At 42.9% G+C, this 23,800-nt stretch overlaps 1 protein-coding gene across 1 annotated transcript; it reads left to right on the plus strand.

Annotated features, from left to right (window-relative positions):
- The first annotated feature begins 68 nt into the window (after positions 1 to 68).
- Positions 69 to 23,475, plus strand: gcn1 (GCN1 activator of EIF2AK4). Its single transcript, XM_034541399.1, has 57 exons — positions 69 to 107; positions 1,350 to 1,452; positions 1,545 to 1,608; positions 2,034 to 2,165; positions 2,760 to 2,868; positions 3,036 to 3,134; positions 3,821 to 3,955; positions 4,122 to 4,299; positions 4,637 to 4,711; positions 4,863 to 4,991; positions 5,091 to 5,141; positions 5,251 to 5,349; positions 5,427 to 5,600; positions 5,702 to 5,854; positions 5,953 to 6,045; positions 6,153 to 6,228; positions 6,446 to 6,605; positions 6,773 to 6,962; positions 7,115 to 7,239; positions 7,400 to 7,578; positions 7,690 to 7,783; positions 7,866 to 7,979; positions 8,079 to 8,277; positions 8,356 to 8,508; positions 8,736 to 8,920; positions 9,243 to 9,323; positions 9,500 to 9,643; positions 9,901 to 10,025; positions 10,198 to 10,387; positions 10,505 to 10,575; positions 10,983 to 11,148; positions 11,269 to 11,463; positions 11,602 to 11,848; positions 12,037 to 12,158; positions 12,288 to 12,402; positions 12,601 to 12,780; positions 13,058 to 13,278; positions 13,401 to 13,469; positions 13,561 to 13,699; positions 13,786 to 13,982; positions 14,552 to 14,694; positions 14,785 to 14,902; positions 15,065 to 15,280; positions 15,381 to 15,545; positions 16,387 to 16,548; positions 16,635 to 16,727; positions 16,819 to 16,962; positions 17,046 to 17,315; positions 17,489 to 17,602; positions 18,152 to 18,382; positions 18,501 to 18,694; positions 20,203 to 20,317; positions 20,641 to 20,737; positions 21,041 to 21,189; positions 21,812 to 21,922; positions 23,023 to 23,244; positions 23,350 to 23,475. Exons 1-57 carry the CDS (start codon positions 90 to 92, stop codon positions 23,473 to 23,475), a joined length of 8,019 nt encoding a protein of 2,672 aa, XP_034397290.1. The 5' UTR covers positions 69 to 89.
- Positions 23,476 to 23,800: the final 325 nt, after the last annotated feature.

A 23,800-nucleotide genomic window follows, 5' to 3' on the forward strand; every position in this document is an offset into this window, starting at 1 on the left:
AAATAAAAAAAAGGGCCAATGTCTGAAAAAAAAGTTACGTTGACCCGGAAGTGAAATCAAGAAGTTCTTCCTGCATCAAGACCGGCAAGATGGCAGCGGACACGCAGGTTTGTGTGGCTGGTTTTTAACGCTATCCTACCCGCTTACAGAAAGCTGTTCAAGTGTGGTATGAACCAAATTGGCGGAATCTCCACCACTGCTTTATAAACGCGTAGATGTGTTTTTAGCACTCAACGAGAAACTACAATTAAACAACAGCTCGCGAGCAGGCTGTTAGCTCCGTGCTACGTAGCCCACAGTGTGACTGCAGCGAACGAGAACCAGGCAGGGAAAAAGGGACTGGTCTCTGTCCACAGTGGGACGTGAGCTGCAGCTTTATTCGGATGTTATCCTCTTGTAATCCAATGTATCGAGGTGTTAAACTTACTGTCATTAATTTAAATGGTTTTGGTCAGGATTCCCTAAATCGGGAGTCGCAAACCCGTTTTTGGTCAATTGTAATTAGTCATCTGATTTGTTGTGACTACTTGATATTGCCTGTGTTGACAATCCCCTTTTTCGTCCACGAATTGATATACAAAAATATGGCCTTCAGAGTTAACTGCCTTTTCTTTTTCTTTCTTTGCATGGAAGCTCCACAAAAAAAACATTTTCTCTGAAGCAATCTCATTCCCACGTAGTTCAATTCAAGACAACTTAAAGCGGCCACTTTATTAGGTACACGCATTCAATCCAACACAAATGTTGTGCACATAGTTTACTTTTATGTTGCCTATAATGTTCCGTTTTGGACACAGGCCGTTATTACAATGTTGAAAGAGCCTAAAAATTAGAAACCCATCTCGATATATATTGTTGTTCACTACACCATCACTGCAAACGGTCTCAATTATAAAGTTATAATTCAATTGACACATTCCTGATAATGTCAACAAAATCTGAACATTATTAATCTGTCACGGTATAATTATTTGGCAGGGCTGATGCATTGAATTGCATTAGTTTGTGCATGTGTACCTAATAAAGTGGCCACAGTGTATTTAAACCATTGCAGTTTGATCTTAACATCACGGTCTCAAATATGAATTGACAAACTTGTAACTTGAGCTGAGACAATTGGGTAATTTAGTTGATCAACAGAAAATAAACGGGCCACTTTTCTCCAAATGAGCCAAATTTCTCAATTAAAAAAGGTATTCTTCAGGTCCAGCCTCTAAAATGTAAGAAGCCGCTACCCCTCCCTGTCCCATGTAATCATGACCTGAATATCTTGTAGGTCATGGACTGACTGTGTTTACTGCTGCCATCTACTGTAACGGTCTTCATACTAAATGTGACTATTGCTTTAGGTTTCAGACACACTGAAGAAATTTGCTGTAAAAGTGACCACAGCCAGTGTGAAAGAGCGCAAGGAGATATTTGGGGAGCTGAAACGATGTATAAAAGGCAAAGGTGAGGGATTTTGTGTTATTTAATTTACTACACTATGTATGTGCTAAAATAAATGTGTCTTTAAAACAACTTTTTTTCTTCTTCATTTTTAGAGTTACCAGAGCCTGCTGTGAAAGGACTATGCAAGCTATTCTGTCTCACTCCATACAGATATCGGTAGGTTACTATGTAATTACTTTCAGCCACGAGAAAACCACTCGAAGAAAAACCCAAAACATGATGAGGTGTTGATTCAACTTTGTTTATGTGGTTTATGGTGCCGTTGAATAATATTTTGCTCCTATTTAGCCATACCGTCATTAATGCATAATAATATATATATATATATATATATATTTGTGTATATTAATATAAAGGGGTGTATAAACAAATTAATAGAACCGCATATGTGTATAACGCTATACAGCTCAACAAGCTGCAGCTTCCGAAATGATCATATAGTTTAATCAACACCTCTCTCTGAAACAGATTCAACAAAAACTGAACATTCAAACCTTAATGGCGGTAGGATTTGATTGCAGGAGTGTGTGCGTGTGTGTGTGTGTGTCTTTTGTGTTTACATGGATGTGTGTGCTTCTCAGGGATGCTGCATCCCGCAGAGAGCTCCTCTCGGTTATTGCCCAGCTGGCTGAGAGTCAGCCTGACATCCTGGTGACCAGCCTCCTCCACTGCCTGTTGAACAGTGGCGTCATCAGCAGAAATGGAGAGCCCAGGTACCGCTTTGGACTTTATATTGCAGTTTTTAATCTATTGAGTTTGTCGTTGCATCCCTAATAAATTCCTACCGTTACAGAGGAAAATAGACTGGATGCATCATCAAAGCACTGTCAGCATAAGGGGGCTTTCATTTTTGTCTGTTTAAGAGGCAGGGTGTGCAAGAACCATAAAGTGGAGTGTACATAATTTAATGATGTGAGTGCAGTCAGAAGAAACAATAAACTACATTACACTTTAACAAAGTTTGCATTAGAGTTGCACAATTAATCAAAATCCAAGTGATCAAACATTGGTGGTCTAGATCCCTGCAAAAAGCACACTCAAAATTAGTGATTTAAAAATAAAACATTCTCTCTACTATTGTATATCATACAATATATTGCAATATCAGTCAAAACAATAGCAATTAGATTTTCTTTTTAAATCACTTAGCCCTAGTTTTTAGAGAGTTGTATTCAATAAAAAAAAACAACAGGATCAACTAGTGAAATCAGCAGAAACAATAGACGAGTGTGTCTAGGAACCAATCTTTGGTTTACTATTGTTGTGGTTGTACTTCCTCTCTTATGATCTTCTTATTATACTTGCAGCAAAAGCACCGGCTCTGCTGCTTTCATTGGCTTGTCTTGGACCTGCCTTTTAGTCCCCAGTGTGTTTTCTGCCCCAGAGAAAAAAGAAGGACCTATCTGGAAGAAAATGGTTAGTAAAAGTTTTTTTTTTTTAAATGAAGATCAAATTATTTCTAGGATTGTGGTGTGTTGGATTCTGAACTAACGTTGTATACCCAGTCATACAGTTTGACCAGGGTCAATGTTTTATTTTGGATGTGCCGGTAACACCTCGTGGTCTGTTGTCTTCTCTTGTAGGTGGAAATCCAGAGCCTTCTTGTAGCTGAGGTGGTGGGTGGAGCCAAGACCACGGCTAAGAAATCGAGCCTCAAAAATCTCAGTCAACTCTGGAAGAAAGTGAGTGTGAAACGAAGTGGCAAAAAAAAGAAAAACACGTTGATGACCTGGTGAATCCGATGAAATTGCTGTTTTGTTTCACTTTCGCTGGTCAAATTGTCTGTGTTGTGGTGATTTGATGTGTTGTTAGCTACATACAGCTGGCTGTAGCTTAATCCAGATTCAGAAAGAGACATTTCAGTAGTTTAAAATTCTTTGTCTTAAGAATCAAATTACAGGTAAATGTTAAATAATACAAAACAGGTCAATTATATTTATATATATATATATATTAAAAAAAGAAAATAGAAGGGCTGTTCCAAATACCATTTCAATAGATGAGGACAAAAATCAAACTTTCATTTATATTGAAACACAAAATGTGCAATAATGACATCAAATATATCACAGCAACAGTCCATAAATACCAATTCACACACACACACACACACACACACACACACAACAAACAGTTATATCCGTCTGAGTAACTCACGATAGTTAATGTTGATTTTTGGGGAAATGTATTTTTTGCAATAATACCTTTTTAAAAATACGCTATTACAGTAACTGTCGAAGCTTTGAAGTATTTTAGTCAGCCGTGAGACATTTTTATAAACATGACCTGTTCGAAACATCTAATAATAATACTTTTTGAGTACAGAAATGCTGGATTGGTGTGACAATGTATTTATTGTCTTTAACAGAACCCTGGACTGGTCGATCAATACATCGGCACACTGCTGAGTCTGGACCAGAGCCCCACGACTCTGGCCATGCTGGGGGCGTGTTTAGACTTCTGCACCGCTCAGAAAGACAAAGCCACAATAGAGAAGCACAAGGTGGGTTTCTCTTATAGCGGTTCTTGATTATTACAGATCCAACATCATTAACCAATTGTCTTCTGAAACTCTGCATTCAGTTTTCTTCCCAGGAGTACATGGACTCTTAAGATACATATATTTTGGGTCTGCATCAACATACAACTTTGTGTCCACTGTATTTCAGAGTGCCCTGCTGGACCTGTACATAAAATCAGTCCTTATGAGCAAGACAAAACCACAACGTTACATTTTGGACAAAAGTGGCTCCTTCCTGCGCCATGTGTCCCACTCTGAATTCAAGGAGCTGCTCCTTCCTACACTGCAGAAGACGATGCTCCGCAGTCCAGAGAATGCGATGCAGAGTAAGAGGCTTTGATGATTATTTCACATGTTTTCATTGTGATGCATCTTTTTACATTAAAGCAAAACATAGTATTGCCTTGCTTCTTTTTCCATAAAAACAGACATAATGTCAAAAGACACAAGAAAAACACTCTTATTAAAAATCACTTACCAGTAAGAATAACTTTGACGCAAGATATTTGCAGGCGAGTATTTGGCATTTTTGTGTTTATTCGTCACATTCCCGGCGTGTAGAAGCCTCTAGTTGTAAAGCTTAACCTACAAAATGTTGTTGAGAATGTTTCTGGCAGCTCTCAGGCAGTGGATTAATGAATGAATTGTCTGGTTTCTTTTCAGCCGTGTCCTGCCTGCTGTCGTCTGTTACTCTCGACCTCAGTCAGTATGCCATGGCTATTGGAAAGGCTATCGCAAGTAAGGCTTTAATGGGTGCTCAGTTGATTTTAGTTTTATATATGTCTCATAAAACATGTTTTTAAAGCAAACGGCTGTCATGAGGGTATAATGTGTCACAGAACAAATTATGATTATGTGTATTTAATTACTGGTATGGTCCGTGTTTCAGGTCAGCTGAAAGCTAATAATGCCCAACTGATGGAGGACGCAGTTCAGGCCATGCAGAACTTGGCCCAGCAGTGCAGCGACCCCTCTGCTGTGCAGGACATTGTCACTCACCTCTTCAAGATCCTCGGAGGTGAACCAATTGATTACCTTTCAGACTGAAATATTTTCTTATCCGTGTCTGGTTTTCTCACCTTCATAATGCTCACCGTCATAATTATTGTGGTTGCAGGGTCAGAGGGAAAGCTCACAGTTGTTGCCCAAAAGATCAGTGTTTGGTCAGGTAAGAAGCCTTGCAAACATTACTAATTATTAGCTATCAGCAACATACCATTGCAAACTTCTTCTTTTTTTTTCAATCCTAACTTTTTTTTTTTTCCATCTTGCTCCAGGGATCGCCAGCTGCAGCCATCATGCCGTGTCAGGAACCTCCAGTCAGACTCTCAGCTCTGCAGTCGCTGTGATGTTCATCCCTTCTTTACAACAAGAAGGTATTGCACTGGGCATTCTTTAAGGGACTGCATTGTAATGTTTCTGTCGAGTACTAACTGGTCTTTGTTTTACGTAGTTCACGAGGCTACCTTGGTGCACGCGGTGTCTGTGCTCTCCCAGTGGACCGTCCGTCTCACAGTGGAGGTTCCCACCGCTCTGCTGGATTGGTTGAAGAAGGCTTTCACCCTCAAGACCTCCACCTCTTTGGTTCGACACGCCTACCTTCAGGCCATGCTGGGGGCATTCAGAGGTTAGTCACAGGAGGGACTGTATGCTATGTGTCAAAGATACAAATGTTTGAATTGAACTCTATTCTTATTCCTGTGCCATCACCTTTCCCCTGGTTTCTAGGTGACACTCTGGCCCAAGCCTCAGACCTCGTGCCTTTGCTCCTCCAAACAGTGGAGAAGGCTGCGGCACAACACTCCCAGCAGGCTCTGCTTGCAGAAGGTGTGGCAGCTTCTGTTCTTTTGAGTCGACTGGCACTGCTAGAGACACAGACGGGTGAGGCTGACATCTCAGAAATCACACACTTGTGGAGACTGTTGGAGTATAAAGGAATGGGAAGTAATGATAATTAATTTATCTATTTGTCTCTTCAGAGGCTAAGTTCGCCAACTTTTGGAACCTGATCTTAGATGAAAAGAAGCCCCTTTTAACCACAGAGAAGTTCCTCTCCCAGGCCAACGAGGAAAGTAAGGCATTATTCAACTTAACTTGTCAAATAAAAAGCTCATGAGTGTTCTGAAATATTAGGAAATTAAATGATGGCCTGTCTCTGTCTTTTTCACTCTGTCTTTAGCTCTACTCACAGTGCTGCTGCTCTGTGAAAGGCTTTTCCTGGACCATTCTCACAGGCTTAACACCAGCAAATCGCAGTGAGTCTAGTCTTTGTCCTTGATAAAATGACCTTGAAACGGTTGACATTTAAATTCTAAATCAACATTTGAATGCTTCTCAGCGTTTTATTTTGCAGGTTTAGTTTTATTGTTTAAAGCCAGTGTTTCTGCACTATTTTAGGAATATACTGTTTGGAGAATTAGCTTCCAGTGGCAGCTGTGATTGTTGAATAAACATTTCCACTTTCTTCTGTAGGATGTATCATTACGCCACAGTTGCGGTCGTGCTGTCTCGGACCTGGCGTGTGAGGAAGCGGGCTCAACAGACCATCAGGAAGCTGCTCTCCTCTCTGGGTGGATCCAGTCTTGCTCATGGCCTTCTGGGAGAACTCCGCGTGGTCATCAACAAACACAAAGTACAGACTGATTATTCACCATAGACCCTAAAAAAATATAGAGCTACATCTTTAAATGTTGGTGGTGGATAATTGTATCAGTCAACTGCTACAACTTAACTGGTACAATTTTGTATTATTATTTTTCTCGGCCTGATTGTTACTGACTGTGTGATGTAAACTGCCAGGTTTTGCCCCAGGACGTCCTGGTGTCAGATTCAGGAGAGCTGACTGAGCTTGGTCGCAGCTACTTTCCCCCTCGTGTCCTGCTGGACGCGCTGTGTGTTATTTGCTCCTCTGCCAGCCAATGGGGCGACCCCGCCGAAGCAGAGAAATTGGCCATGGAGATCCTCATAGTCACACATCATCCATCCTTGGGTATGAGAATGTCCCCATCAGATACTTAAATATAAAAACATGGGAAAATAGGATCCAGGTTGAAAAAGACCCATTCATAATTTGTTGGGGTGTTGTATTAGTGCTCTGTCCCATATTCAACGTGTCATCCCCTCTGTGTCTATCTCTTTCAGTTGGAGCTCGCTCTGGCCTCTGGCCTCTTCTGCTCTTCTCCATGAACATAAAAGCTGAAGAGTTCATAGAAAAGAATCTAGAGGCTATTCTGCCACATCTCCTGGAGGTCAACGCTGACACCCAGGTCTGACAATAACAAACATCTTCTGCTGCTTTCACATACGATTTACACACACATGAACACTAAAGTGTACTGAACCGATTCCTGTGAGTTAACCAAGGTTGGTTGAAGGACTGCTTTTACATGACACTCGGATGTTTAGTGGTCATGTTTTTCTCTACAGGCGGTGAAGAATGCGGTCGGTGCTCTCTCTAGCCTCTCCCCCAACAAGCTGTTACCGCGGGTAATCATTCACGTTACCGAGGGGCTTTCCCGACCCGCTTTACTTCATGTCACCAGGGAAGAGTATGCCATCATGCTGACACCCGAGGGAGAACTGTATGACAACAGCATCATCCAAAGGTAACACTCAGCCTCTCCTACCACGGTGAACCCAACAGCAATTGTCTGGACTTCCTGTCATCTATTTGGCATTTATTCACTTTTTTCTTCCTCCTCAACATATTTCTATAGTGCCCAGAAGGAAAGCACCAAGAAGGTCAACATGAAGAGAGAGAACAAGGCCTACTCCTACAAGGAACAGATCATTGAACTGGAGTTACAGGAGGTAAAGTCCACTTACTTTTGGCGGCATTTTTCTGCCGGTGTCCATTTCTGGAGCACATTTTTATTTGTTTTTGATCTCGCAGGAGCTGAAGAAGAAAAAAGGCATCAAAGAGGAATTGCAACTCTCCACCAAACAGAAGGAAATGATGCAAATCCAGCTGGAAAAGGAGGCCGCTATTCGCAAGAGACTTCAAGGGGTATGAAACCAAGTCACCAAAATATAATTCTCTATTACTGACAACCGATAGTCTTTATTTCTCTTTGTTGATCTTTGGTGTGCTTCTCGTTGTCACCAGCTGCGTATGGAGTTGCAGAGCAGGGTGGGTCTGCTGGAAGCCATTCTGATAAAGAGACCACCTGAGATCACCAGAGAGCTCCCCGCTGTCCTCCAGGCCCTAACACCCCTGCTCCAGTCCCCTCTGGCTGCTCCATGCGTCCAGCAAGTCTTCTTGGACATCGGAGTGTGTCTCATGCCCAAACACTTTCACCAACTAGGTACATGGCCTGTCTTGGTATTTTATTGTATTGACAAACACAGCATCTTGACTCAGTGTCACTTTTTCCCCCTTCTAGCCATGCTTGTGGGACATGTGACTTTACGGTTGCTGAAGCCAGAGTGTGATCTGGACGAGGCCTGGGAACAGGAGAACCTGGACACAGCAGCCCACCGCACCATACTGCTGCTGCACAATCACACTGTTCCACAGAGGGATATCAAGACTATTGGTGAGCACCCCAGATCAAGATTGTTGTTTGTCACGCGGCATGCACACACACACAAATGCATAGACATTATTTTTGCTGTGCAAAAGATGCAGACGATTACATGTGCAAACCGTTTTTCATTTTAATGTAACACCAGCAACTTATCAGAGTTGTAGCAAGCAACCAAGATAAGAAATATGACGATGCTGGCATACTGAGTTTTGTTGCATTGTTGTCTTCTTTCCCAGACATCACGGCTCCACTGTCTGCTCCGGCTTTCTCCGTGTGCTTCCCTCTCCTCAACGCTATGCTCAGGGAGTCCTCAGGCAGCACCGAGGAGACGGAGGATAAGATGACCAGAGCTTTACAAATCGTCCTGGAACACTCGCAGCTGCGTGCCGCCACAGACATGGATGACATTGTTATAGATGAGGTTAGAAACTGACATCTCCACTGCATTTTCTTTTGACTTAAGACCTGCACAGGAAGATAATACATGTACAAAATGCATCATTCTATGTAAAAAAAAAAAAAATGAGTGGTGTAGAAAACCAAAAATGGCGAGGAAACGAAGACCAATTGTTACCATGCAGAATGTATTTACTTAGTCATCAACATAGCTGTCTTTTGGGGTTTGCACACAGCTTGTACGCAGAGCCATTCATCTGTAAAAAATGTAAGATGTATGTGACAGTACTACCTTTTTTATTTCGTAGATTCATGTACTGATGTACTGTTGTGTTTTCTTGTCTCAGAACGGCCCAGAACTGCTTCCACGTGTCAGCATGCTGCTGCTACTGACGAGAGTTATTTCCACAGCTACCCCGAGACTCCAGGTAACCGGGGAATTATACTGACGGTTTTGAATCCATTTCATATTCACACAATTACTCTTTGTCAATCAGTTTTATTTGTCTTTTTAATATGATATATTTTATTGTATTTGTAATATTATTATTATTATGTTGTATTTGTATGACTTATTGAATTAATTTATACTGTGGCGTCTCAGGTGTTGGCGTCTCAGTGCCTGACGGAGCTGTGTGCCAGTGCTGGAGGAGAAGAGGGCTGCACCGTGGCAGAGCAGCAAGAGATCGACGTCCTGCTCGACGCTCTGCTCTCACCCTGCTTCTCTGTCCGGGATGCTGCGCTTAGGGTGAGTTTGTTGAAGCTGGCGTTATCCCTCAGTAAACGGGTGAACTTCAGACAGGAAAAGTCTCCATATTTGATGTTTTTCAGCTGTTTTGCCACAGATTAAGCTTTAAACACTAACTTGTACCCATTAAAATAGACATTTATTTTTAGAGTAAAGCATAGCTATTAACATATGTATTGGACACCTTGGTTAAGTGACGAATTATATAGTATGTATTTATATTAGACATGGAACTAAAACCCAATCTCTTTGTTCAGGGATTGTTGGAGATGGAGTTCGCTCTGCCCACAGACAGCACGGAGGCCAGTGGGCTGAGTTTGCTGCGCCGGCTTTGGGTTGCCAGGTTTGATGTTGAGGAGGAGGGCCGAGACTTGGCTGAAAAGTATGTATTATGAGGTTTCTTGCTCCTTTCTGAGTGACCATTCTACACTCATTTTAACCATGCTGTTTGTCATTACAAGATATTTGATCTTTTTGTACTGCAAAGGAGATTGTGAAACCATGTTGTAAATTAAACGGTTAAACTAATTGCTTGGTTTGTCATTCCTCCTCAGACTCTGGGAATCTCTGGCTCTGGAGTTGGTCCCTGAGCTCTGCACCCTGCTAATTGGTGACATCACTCACCATGAGGAGGCTGTCCGCTCTGCTGCAGCCGAAGCTCTGTCAAGCGCTCTGTCCCAGTACAGAGACCAGGCAGCCCCAGTGTTGGGCCAGCTCACTGAGCTCTACCACGAGAAACTCTATGTGAGACACAAACCACAGCCAAACCACATTATTCCTCTTGTAGCTCTGGCTATGAATACTGGTTGAATTGTAGCTCAAAAGTCTAAAGATGATATTTTGTCATTTTTGTTTTTAAAGAGACCCCCTCCTGTGCTGGATGCCCTGGGCAGAGTCATCTCTGAAGCTCCACCTGACCAATGGGAGGCCAGGTAAATCTCAATGTTTGTTTGCAAAGATGAGATACTTTTAATAGCCTTTTAATCTTAAATTGAAGATCAGTGTCCCAAGGACTCGTGAATGCACAATTAACCACCTTAATATCTACATTAGCATACTATTTATCAGGGCAGGAATCTTTGACGTAGTTCGAAGAGTGAGAGATAGCATGACAACAAAATTGTTATGACAGAAATAAGCAGGATGGTGCTCACTACTTTTATATTTGTAATTTTGAGACAGATAATAGCCTAACCCCCAGCCCACATTGTCTGCTTATTAATGTCTTGCTTTCAGATGTTATCATAAAAGTGAATCCCATTATAACACAGAGTACAAGAAACCATAACATTTTAAATGTTTCTTTTGGTGCACCATTTTCTTACACACTTTTTTTCAGGGGTGGCATTGCTCTAGCTCTCAACAAGCTGTCCCAGTACCTGGGGGAATCCCAGGTCACCCCTCTCTTCCTCTTCTTCGTTCCTGATGCTCTGAACGACCGCCACACTGAGGTGCGCCGCTGCATGCTGGACGCTGCCCTCTCTGCGCTCAACACACACGGAAAGGTACTTTTGTCTTTCAGCCAACGACCGTACGCTACACTTCATAAACACGTACATTCTGCTCTGTATTACATGACCATTTATGTCTTGCACTGTACCTTATGTACCTGTCTTATGTATCAGGACAATGTGAGCTCCCTGCTGCCAGTGTTTGAGGAGTTTCTAAAGGACGCCCCTCAGGACGCCAGCTACGACTCTGTCCGTCAGAGTGTGGTTATTCTCATGGGCTCCTTGGCAAAACATCTGGATAAAAATGACCCCAAAGTCAAACCCATCGTGGCCAAGCTCATCACTGCACTCTCCACACCTTCACAGCAGGTAAGCCGCACATCCTGCTTCCCTACTTATTCTGTAATAATTCAAACTCTTTCATAGCCTTTTAAAAAAAGAAATGCAGATCCCACTTTGCTGACGGTCCATGAACATCATATTATGTGCTTTGTCATCCCTCTTCAGGTCCAGGAGTCAGTGGCTAGCTGTTTACCTCCTTTAGTCCCTGCCATCAAGGAGGACTCTGCAGGGATTGTTAGGAACCTGCTGCAGCTGCTGCTGGAGAGCGACAAGTACGCAGAGAGGAAGGGGGCCGCGTACGGACTGGCAGGCCTGGTCAAAGGTCTGGGGATCCTGGCGCTCAAACAGCAGGAAATCATGGCCACTCTGACCGACGGCATCCAGGACAAGAAGAACTTTAGACGGAGGGAAGGTCAGTGAGGTTTATGCCACCATTTTGTATGAATTTACACACATTGATGCAAATATATTGTATTATGGATGTCAGACTACATCGTCGTTATCTGCCATACGAGTGCCAGAAGCCTCTCTACATTTAGGGTCTGCTACTTTTTAAATTTAAAAAAACAAACATTGACCAACTGTTTTTCCTCTTTCTAGGAGCGCTGTTTGCCTTTGAGATGCTGTGTAACATGTTGGGGAAGTTGTTTGAGCCCTATGTGGTCCATGTGCTGCCACACCTCCTGCTCTGCTTTGGAGACGGAAACCAGTATGTCAGAGAGGTGAGAAGGCAGATCTCATTCAGAGCCTTTCTGCTTAACTATGTCTTAAATTTACCGTTAAACGTACGCTCATTCAGGAAACTTTGATAAAAATTTGTAGGTTTTAGCCCCTTTCTCCACTTTTAACAGGCTGCAGATGACTGTGCAAAGGCTGTGATGAGGAACCTGAGCGCCCACGGGGTGAAGCTGGTCCTTCCCTCCCTTCTAGTGGCCCTAGAGGAGGAGTCCTGGAGAACTAAAGCAGGTTAGGAGCCCCCTTCCTGTTTTTGTTACATAATGGGAGAATATTATAAAGTCTTGTCTAGTTGATTACAGTTGTGATTATAGCGTGTATAACTGGGGAATTTTTTTATTATTATTGTTTTCGCATATGAGGACGGTCACAATCAAATGAGTTGTTCCCTCAAACAGTCCTTGTGACTCACTCCCCTCTTTCCTTCAGGCTCGGTAGAGTTGCTCGGTGCCATGGCTTTCTGTGCACCCAAGCAGCTGTCCTCCTGTCTGCCCAACATTGTGCCCAAGCTGACCGAGGTGCTCACGGACTCCCATGTGAAGGTGCAGAAGGCCGGCCAGCAAGCCCTCCGTCAGATCGGCTCTGTCATCCGCAACCCAGAAATCCTGGGTAAGTGTCTCAGAGTATGAATGCGGCAAAAATCATAATCACGTCCATTTTCAAGTTAAATGTATCAGTCTCGTGCACTATGAGAGCAAAATTCACTGGCTAAATCTGTGAAGAACTTTGTGCTCTGGTCAACTATTTTGCAACAGTAAAAGCAATTTAGTTAGCAGCTCAGAAATGCTCCTGGAAAATGTATTTGTTTAAACAATGCCACAATTAGTACAGTTGTCAAATGTACTTTTCTGTATTTTGAATACCAGTCATTGATCCTCTCTTTTAGCCATTACTCCAATCCTGCTGGACGCTCTTACTGAACCGTCCAGGAGGACCCACACGTGCCTGCAGACGCTGCTGGACACCAAGTTTGTACACTTCATCGACGCCCCCTCCCTGGCCCTCATCATGCCCATCGTCCAGAGAGCCTTCCAGGATCGCTCCACTGACACCCGCAAGATGGCCGCTCAGATCATTGGCAACATGTACTCCCTCACGGACCAGAAGGTACACAGCATCTTCTCATCATTACCCTGAGCTAAAAACTAAATAAAAGATTTGTCCTTCAAACTTGTGTATTTTGAGGAATTGTATTTGTATAATGGTGTGATACGTGTTGTCGTTTACAGGATCTGTCACCCTACCTGCCTAGTGTTATTCCTGGACTAAAAGCCTCCCTGTTGGACCCGGTGCCTGAGGTGTGTTTAGTTAGAAACAGTAACGACATAAATATATGCTCTGTTTGTGTTAAGTTGAAGCTATAACTGCTTGTCGTCTTCTCCTCTCCAGGTGCGTACAGTCTCAGCCAAAGCCCTGGGTGCCATGGTGAAGGGGATGGGTGAATCCTGCTTTGATGACCTGCTGCCGTGGCTCATGGAGACACTGGCCTCTGAACAGAGCTCTGTAGATCGCTCTGGAGCCGCACAAGGTCGGTTCTTCTACACTCTTGTCTCTGTGTTGTTCCTGATTTGCTCTTAATTACTGACTGAATGATTTGTGTGTGGGTGTCTTCAGGTCTGGCTGAGGTGATGGCTGGACTGGGAGTGGAGAAGCTGGACAAGCTGATGCCAGATGTGGTGCAAACAGCCAGCAAGGTAGACATCGCTTCCCACGTCAGAGACGGCTACATCATGATGTTCATCTATCTGCCGCTCACCTTTGGAGATAGGTTTACTCCCTACGTTGGGCCCATCATCCCCTGCATTCTCAAGGTATTGCTATGACCACAAAGCGGGTTTTTTCTCATTGAATTACATTTCACTGCTTTTACTGAAGTCTATGATTTTCCTGGGATTTTAAAATGACTATCTCCTGGGAATGTTCGTCTTTTTCTCTGGATCCCCAATCCTATTCTTTCATATGTTAGATTTAGTGTTCATATCTTTTTTTTTAGGAGAAAAATATTTCTTTTGATTTGGTATACATTATCGGCTCCGATTAAGTCGCCTGCATAATTTAAAATTACAGGTTTTGCACACCAGTTCTTTAATTTGTATCTAATTGTGTATATATTTTGTGCTGAAAACTGAAAATGAGTTTTAAGTAAAAGCTGCAAGTGGAAAGTTGATCCAATTATAACAAAGAAATGTAAGGTTTGATTATATCTATTGTGTAAATCTTTGATGATGATAAAGTTTCAGTACATGGTATTCAGAATACACACACACACACCAACACACACACACACACACACGCACACACCTGGAAACAGGTTTGGGCAAGAAATCCACGAATCTCAATTCCGGGTGTTCAACCTTTGCTTGCTCATGTTGTCCACCAGGCTCTGGCTGATGAGAATGAATATGTGAGAGACACGGCACTGCGAGCCGGCCAGCGAATCATCAGCATGTATGCTGAGACCGCCATTGCCCTGCTGCTTCCTGAGCTGGAGCAGGGCCTGTTTGACGACCTGTGGAGAATCAGGTCAGTTTTTAAAACGGCGTAACACATCAGTGACTGAATAAATGTCACTCTTTATATTGACGAGTCGTGCGTTCCATCTCCTCGTTGCAGGTTCAGCTCTGTGCAGCTGCTTGGAGATCTGTTGTTCCATATCTCTGGAGTGACAGGAAAGATGACCACGGAGACCGCTTGCGAGGATGACAACTTTGGAACAGCTGCATCCAATAAAGTATGAAAACATTTCTTTTCTTTTTTACAAAAGAGACAAATAATTCCTCTGTAGAGCCATCGAGTTCATGAAAGGAAGTTGGCTCCTTGTTATATCTCTACTTCTCTGTTTTTATACATTTCTGTGTAAAGATTTGCTGACCTTTGAACTTTTCTCCTTCAGGCTATCATTGGAGCTCTTGGTGGCGAGCGGCGTAATCGCGTCCTCTCTGGCCTCTATATGGGCCGTTCAGACACTCAGCTGGTGGTTCGACAGGCTTCCCTCCACGTGTGGAAGATCGTGGTCTCCAACACCCCCAGGACTCTTCGAGAGATCCTCCCAACACTCTTCACTCTGCTTCTGGGCTTCTTGGCTTCCACGTGGTCCGATAAGAGAACGGTATTACTCCTTTGAACTTTGCAAACAAACAGTTTTTATATTCCCTGGTTTAAACCTCCAAAGAGCCTTTTACCGACGCTGTGTGTTGTTGTGGTTTTAGATCGCTGCTCGAACGCTGGGAGATCTGGTGAGGAAACTGGGGGAGAAGATTCTCCCTGAGATTATTCCCATCCTGGAGGAAGGACTGCGCTCTGACAAGAGTGACGAGAGGCAGGGAGTCTGCATCGGCCTCAGCGAGATCATGAAGTCCACCAGCAAAGATGCGGTGAGTCACGCAGCCGCTGTGACACACAATGGTTGTGATAAAGGTTATAGTTTCCTGCTTCAGGGGAGCCGCCACAAACACAGTTTGAGCCCAGAGCTGTTGCCCGGACTCAAAGCTGCAATCATAAAACCATTTAATTAAGGTTAATTTTGGGGAAGAAGCAGATTAGTTTAAACCAGAAATTTCTCCCTGATATTATCTCCCCTCTTTGAGAAGAGAAATGCAATTATTTTATCTTATCGTTTTATTGATTAGATTTACTTTTTCATTATTAAACACAACCAAATACATGTTACAATAACAATTATACTATATACTGATAATTACAAGGTCTCAAAAGTGAAGCAAAGCATAATGGCTTTCCTTTGCTTCACTTTTGAGGCCTTGTTGATTCTGTCACATCAGACTACCAGATCAGTCTTGTAGCTTTTAAATCATATCTTTGTGTATTTACACTTTAAAGTATTGAATACATAGCAGTACATTTAAGTACTTTAATCTTTGCATATTAATAGATAGAATCCTGTTTTTCTGGGTTTCTCTACCGTCACTGTTCAACAAGCTCTCAATGCCAAAAGAAATCATCTATTAACAAAATACACGATTAGCCTCTTTTATCTATTTATTTCAGTTGGTGTCAAAGTGAATTACTTTTCAGTTTGGAATCTAAATTTAAAAAAATAAACAACTAAAAAGTGATAAATAAAAAAAACGTTGGGCGTAAAGTTGTGTACCCATCGGACAACCATTTTCTCTATTTCTTTAAACATAGCTTATAGCAAGAGTCTAAGAATTTCAGCCGACATAAAACGTCATTAACCTGATGATGTTTGTCCTGTAGGTGCTCGTCTTCTCTGAGTCGCTGGTCCCCACAGTGAGGAAGGCGCTCTGTGACCCTCTGGAGGAAGTCCGAGAGGCTGCAGCCAAAACCTTTGAGCAGCTTCATGCAACCATCGGTCACCAGGCGCTGGATGACATCCTTCCTACTCTGCTCAAACAGCTGGTGAGGGAGCGAGGAGGACACAAACGAAATACAGATAGCATTCAAACGTTGTACGTCTGGTTTTTAATACACACGTCTTTTCCCAGGACGACGAGGAGACAGCTGAGTTTGCTTTGGACGGCCTGAAGCAAGTCATGGCCGTGAAGAGTCGCTCTGTGCTGCCGTACTTGGTTCCAAAGGTAAAGTCTGAAAGTTTACTCTATTTATTATATGTTATTATTGGGTCTAGCTGTATCTGACTATGGCAATTGACCCCTCCGGTTGTACCAGCTGACTGCTCCTCCCGCAAACACCCGTGTGCTGGCCTTCCTGTCCGCTGTGGCTGGAGACGCTCTCACGCGCCACCTTGGGGTCATCCTACCCGCCCTTCTCGCCTCCCTCAAGGGAAAGCTGGGGACAGAAGATGAAGCACAGGTAATGCCGCCATTCACGAGCTACGATATCTACAGTGTTTGAGCCTTTTGTTCTTTCCTCTCAATGTGTTATCTTTTCTTCAGGTGTTGATCAACTGTCAAACAGTGATCCTCTCGGTGGAGGACGAGGTGGGCCAGCGGATCATCATCGACGACCTGCTGGAGGCCACACGTGGTGCCGACCCCGGCATCAGACAGGCTGCCGTCACCATCCTCAACGCCTACTTTGCCCGTACCCGCCTTGACTACAGTAACCATACTCGCAACCTGCTGTCAGGCCTGATCCGCCTTCTCAATGACTCTAACACAGAAGTCCTGTCTCAGAGCTGGGACACCATCAACTCCATTACCAAGGTGTGTTGATATTTGTACATTGTACTGGCATTGGTGGAAAGCCAATTAGACTTGATAGTTTCTGCACACATTATTCACACACTATGGTGCAAAGACCAGATCAGTACTTTGATGATGTGTTAATCAATAGGTAGGTACATGTGAGTGCCTAAGTGTTTGTTTTTCTTGTTTAGAAACTGGATGCAAGCAGCCAGCTCGCTATGATTGATGATCTGCATCGAGACATCAAATCAGCAGCTGCCGACGTTAAGGGTCAGCACCTGCCTGGTTTCTGTCTGCCCAAGAAGGTAAGAAGGCTCCTCCTGACACAGCAAACATCCCAGCACGATAATTTGGTTCCTGCATTTCTAGCTCTTTTTGTTTTTGCTCACTATTTTCTTGGGATCTTTACATTATATTGGTACAAATAAGTCCACTAGAAAAAAAGAAAAAAGAAAGACTTTATCAAGCTTTTTCATTTGTCTTGGATACTGGTGCCTCTGTTTAGGACTGCAAACACCAACATCACAGATGTCCACCTAAACTATGTAATCACTATAACAATGCCTATTCTCAAGGGCCATGGTTTAAATCTGGTTAAAACACAACAATAATATGTGATAATCAATGGATTGTTTAAACGCAAAATTCCAAATTCAGAGCACATCTATGATTGAGGAATTGCCTCCACATGGCTCTCAACATGGGGACAGCTATCAGCTAACAGTGTAAACAACTGCAACAGTGCTTACAGAGGTAACTGTTTACCTCAGGGGGAGCAAGACAGATGTTACTCCTCTACATGTTTACTAAGCAAATAGTTGTAGCACTTCATGTTATTGTCTTTGCTTCCACAGGGTGTGACCTGCATCCTGCCTGTCCTGAGAGAAGGTGTCCTCACTGGTACCCCTGAGCAGAAAGAAGAGGCAGCGAAAGCATTAGGAGGGGTCATCAAACTGACCTCCCCCGAGGCACTGCGCCCCTCTGTCGTCAACATCACTGGCCCGCTCATTCGTATCCTGGGAGACCGCTTTGCCTGGACGGTGAAGACCGCTCTGCTGGAGACGCTCACCCTGCTGTTGGCAAAGGTCTGTACCTGCATCTAAAATGTAAACGGACAAATACATTTCAAGACGCCATCATTATCAGTCAGGTGGCTAAGTCGCAGTGTTGGGCTCTAACTTCTGGACTGTATTCCTCCTCCAGGTGGGCATTGCCCTGAAGCCCTTCCTGCCTCAGCTGCAGACTACCTTCCTGAAGGCCCTGCAGGACTCGAGCCGTGGGGTCAGGCTGAAGGCTGCTGAGGCTCTGGGCCAACTGGTTTCCATCCACACCAAGGTGGACCCACTCTTCACCGAGCAGCTCGCTGCCATCCGCAACGCTGAGGACTCAGGAGTCAGGTGAGCCCTCATATAGCAGACTAATGGTGAAATCTGAGAGTTAGAGGAGACTTTAATCAGGTTGCTCTGTCAACTATTGCGCTTTATTTTTAGAACCTCTATTTTAAGATTTTCAATAAAATACAAACGGTCTCATCTGAGCAACTCAGCCACGATTACACATTCACACTGTCGGTGCACTACGGTCCACTACCCTTGAAGTGCAGGTCTCCCAATTCTGACAAAAATGATCAGTTCTTCTTAGAGAGCCTCAACCTTTCAGCGTGCGACACTTCATCAACTTTATTATCCATCATATCATATGTTGTTGGGCTGTCTGACTTTCACAGAAGTTTAATAAGTTTTCTTGCTACAAACATACCAAATGAAACTATACTAATTGTAATAGAGTTCAGACACACAAATGGCACCTAAGACAGCGACTAATGGATTATGCTGTGTTCACACCAAAACGCGGGAGTTTACTCGCCCGACTATTTGTGGTTTATTCGCTTCATTCCACCATGGAAAAGATAACCACTATTTCTGCTTTAAACTTGTTGTGAAAATCCCACCAAACGCCAGAACATCAAACACCAGTTTGGGTTCATAACATCAACAGTGGGCTCACACAGCTCGGTGAATTTCACCGACTGCGTCTGAATGACTGCCACTTCCAGCGCTTCACCAATTGCACGACGTCAGTGATGACGGGCGGAGCATCTCAACGCTGATTGGCTTTCGCAACTCAGCCGTCGGGTGAAATTTTCGCCGAAGTTGAAATATTTCAGAGGGGGGGGGGGCACTATGTATAGTCTGTCTACGAGGTATAGCTACGGCACTGTTGTATTCGATTGTAATATTGGATGCTTTTACCTCTGCAAATTCTTCAAGTGAAACTTTCCTTAAAAGGAAAGGAAACAGTTTTTTGTTAAATTCTTCGTAACCTGTGATGCGGGGTTGTGACCAGACTCGTTTCTGATCACAAGACCGAAACAGTGGTGGCACTTAACTGGAAAGTAGCTGCAGATATGAGGAGCATAAAGATCAGCGAAACTGTGGCTGATGTGCTGGAAATGGTTTCCAAGCAAAGACAAAGAAGCACACCACAGGAATGACCCATTCATAATTTGACATTTATTCCAAAATGTTCTGTACTCAAGACTAATATTTTTGGGTGGGTATTAAAAAAATTGCAAATATATTTTTTGTGGTTATATACAAATAGTGTTACCATTACATATCTCATCCACCAGAGAGCACTGACAAGTTTATTTTTCAATTGTCCCACTCAGTTCGTCACAATTCTTTTATTTTTATGTCAAATATCTCAAATATCTAGCTCTACATTTGATTAAGCTAGGCCTTATTTTCAACTTGGGAAAAGTAATTTTAGACTTAAAGGAAGTCGATGAAATCAAATTGACTTTGGAGGCTTCAGTGGTATAAATGTTTTTTTTTTTTTTTTTTTTATATTATTTTGTAAAAGCTCGTTCTCATGCTTGCATTTTGCTCTTTACCTCTCACAGGGAGACTATGCTGCAAGCCTTACGGTTTGTCATCCAGGGGGCCGGGTCAAAGGTGGACCCAGCCATCCGGAAGAACATCACCACCACATTACTAGGCATGCTGGGACATGATGAGGTATGACGGGAGGAACCGATGCAGAGAAGATTATTTTTTAAATATCTGTGGCAACACGCCCGTTTTCTCCACCGCTGGGCTGTAAAAGCTGCTGAATACATTAAGTAATTACATATGAAAACAAAGTATAAACGTATGAGCACTTAGAAAGGAGTTGACAGACAGTTGTTCTGTGGTGGAGTTTCTTCTGTGAGCACAGTAGAAAACGGAAGTCGGGCAGAGAGGATGTGGTCTTCTAAAACTGTGGTTTTGAGCCTTCGTGTCAGTATGACAATAAAAGACACTCAACCTTTCTGTCTGTGTGCTTGTTTGTGTGCACGTAGGATGCGACGCGTATGGCGTCAGCCGGCTGTGTTGGTGAGCTGTGTGCCTTCCTGTCAGAAGAGGAGCTGAAGAGTGTGCTACTCCAGCATGTCTTGGGTTGGTATTTCTATGCCAAGTTATCGTCACATCACGCATCCCATTATGTGTATAAAGTTGGGCTCAATTGCTGTTTATTACAACAATTTACTTGGTGTACAGACCGTAATAATAATAGGGATTTAGTAAATGTGTTTTGCTTCGTTTTAGCACAAATGGTGTTTTTCATGTGCCTTTTTCTTTTTTATAAATGTGTTTACAGTAAGATGTTTGTATTTGTTTCATAAAAGTTTGACTGTTTCTGCTGCTCCCATCAGCAGGACAGTGAGTGCATGAGCTAATCGATGTCGTTCCTCCCTTTAGCCGATGTGTCTGGTGTTGATTGGATGGTGCGTCATGGTCGTAGCTTGGCCATGGCCATAGCTATCAAGTGTGCTCCTGAGAAGCTGTGTGGGAAGGAATACTGTGATACAGTGGCAGAGACTGTTTTGACCAACGCCACTGCTGACAGGGTGAGAAGAAAGTTTGTTCTTTAATAAAATATTTGTCCCGTCTCTCATGATGGGTGTAATGAAAAGTCACCTTTCAAGAAATAGTTTGATATTCTGGAAACTAACTTATTTGCAGGCTGCGATTTTTTTCTTTTTGGGGTGACTTTTTGTTGTTACCTTAAGGTTGCCAGGCAACCATCATTGACTCAAGAAAGTCACTACTTCAGGCCGAGAGATAGTCAACAACGCGTAATTTGCCGTAAAAACACAAGTTCTCATTTTTTATGATTTAAACAACAAGATATATTTCAATGTTTTTTTTTTTACCTTCTAACAGAGCCGGCTAGCTGTTTAAAGCCTTTATGCTAAGCTAACCTTCTCCTGGCTGTAGCTTCATTTTTACCATACAGACGTGAGAGTGGTGTCAATCACACTGATATTCAGAAAACCAGTGCTTCAGATTGTTGATTATTACTCTTTTCAATGTAAGATCCAACAGATATTTTCATTAAAAAATATATATATATTAACAAGTAATCGCCCCCTGTAGAACTGTCCTGTGTCCTCTACTGTTATATTGTATGTCCCATTCCTTTTGCCCTCATGTGCGTCAGTACAGACTGTGATTCTGTTCTTTTTCCAGATTCCCATTGCCACCAGTGGGATCAGAGCGATGGGATACCTGATGAGGCATCATCTCAGAACAGAGGGAGGCAATAGCGTTTCCCAGCGCATCATCACACAGTTTGTCAAGGTAAAGCAGGAACTGTTTCCTTCAACAGGCTATTTACTTCCCTTTTCTGTATTTGTACAAGTAAGGAAGTACTTCGCTCTACTGGTTTTGACTTTATGCAAATTATAAAATGTTGGAAACAAATTCTAATTCTATTAGCTTGATGATTAATCTTCTAACACAGTGTATTCCTTTCGATGGTCACAGGTGATCTGGGGCCCTCCCTGCACACATTCCCTTGGTGGGAATTAAATAAATGAAAGCTGCACTAACGATTATTTTTTTTAAATTAAATATGGCTCAAGTGACTAATGTGTAGCTATTAGTGACAAACCCACGCATAATTTCTACCTGACTATGCAGTTCCCCTCAGGTCTTTGGAGTGTTTTTCTTTCAGCATATTGTTTACGCCTCAAATTGTACTGTTCTTGTGTAGTTTCATTGCTCTTCTTTTAGCAGCAGACCGATGTTTTTAGTGGAAAATTGTTAAGACAGACAAAGTTAGCAACTAGCTGGTGAACATATATAAGTGAATTTAGCAGCTAAAGATCCAGATATTTCCCTCAGAAGCTGGTTTCACAAACTTTACACATACATAGTGATAACAACATTAGTGTGTTTACAGCTTGTTCTGCTGCCCCCTGGAATCCACAAAAACATTGCATAATGCTGCTTTAAAATAATTTGTTTCATTTAGGCCGACTGGTATTGGGGAGAACTGGTTGTTAATCGGTTGCTTGATGTTTACTCTATTACATGGGTAGTATTGTTACTATATTAGCAGCATTAAGTAATGTTAGGTCATAGGCTGAAAAAGTGTAACAGCAGCTTTTGGAGTATGGAATTCATTCATTGATGTTTGTTAAACAGCTGCCGAGGACATGAATCCGTTTTGTTTTATTTTTAAAACCCCAATAACTTGTGTGAAAAGGCCGTCATAAATGATTAATTTCTCAAAGCGTTCACTCCAATTAAATTGCATACTGAAAGTTGATGTTAGAAGATATCTGATACCAAGTAGCTGTAAATAAATACATGTGGCAACAACAGAGTATGTATGGAAAGATGAATACTGTGACGAGTAGCTGCTTCAACAGTCTGTCGTCTGTGTTCCCACGCAGTGTCTTCAGAATCAGTCCAGTGACATCAGACTGGTGTCGGAGCGGGTGCTGTGGTGGGTGTTCAAAGAACCGGAAACACCCTCCATGGAGGCCAATCTCATCAAGCCGCTACTGAAGAGTCTGCTGGACAACACCAAGGACAAGAACACCAGCGTGAGAGCTCAGAGCGAATACACCATCGTTAACCTGCTACGACTCAGACTGGGAGAGGAAACCATGCAGGTCAGACTACAGATCGTCTACTATCATTTCCAGATGTATATCTAATGTATACAGGAAAAACATTCTAATTTATACGTTTGTTCCCCTTCACTTTCTACATTTCAGAGTATTACTGCCATTCTGGACTCTGCAAGTAACGACCTTCTGGCAGAGTGTCACCGTCGGTCCTTGAAGAAAATCGCCAGCCTGCCGGACTCCAATGAAGAGATAGACGACACCATCCTAACGTGATGGAGCAGCGCGGAGCTGTGAAACGATCTCTGCTCTGCAGATGCCCACTGTACAACCCAACACACACTCACCACACATGCCCATGTGGCCTTTCATGAACCAAGGCTGAGATGGCTAGTGTTTTCCCCCCCAAAAATCTTTTTTTTTCTTTTCTCTCTCGTCATTGTTTTAGCGGCCTTTACGCCCAGTTTATAACTTTTTATTTTATCTAACAATGTGCAGGTTATTTTCCTGTACTGAACTACATTAGGAAGACACAATGCCAATTATGTTTCAATGTTTTCCTACTCATTTTACCAAATTATTTCAAGCATTTAAGATGCTG

Source organism: Cyclopterus lumpus, chromosome 9, assembly GCF_009769545.1.
Source record: "Cyclopterus lumpus isolate fCycLum1 chromosome 9, fCycLum1.pri, whole genome shotgun sequence".
NCBI classification, from domain to species: Eukaryota; Metazoa; Chordata; class Actinopteri; order Perciformes; family Cyclopteridae; genus Cyclopterus; species Cyclopterus lumpus.

Bases quoted from the DNA above. Each gene is read 5' to 3' on its own strand.
- gcn1 (XM_034541399.1), top strand. The intron at 5,601-5,701 runs GTTAGTCACAGG...CCTGGTTTCTAG, and splicing joins CATGCTGGGGGCATTCAGAG to GTGACACTCTGGCCCAAGCC. The intron at 16,963-17,045 runs GTAATGCCGCCA...TCTTTTCTTCAG, and splicing joins GGACAGAAGATGAAGCACAG to GTGTTGATCAACTGTCAAAC.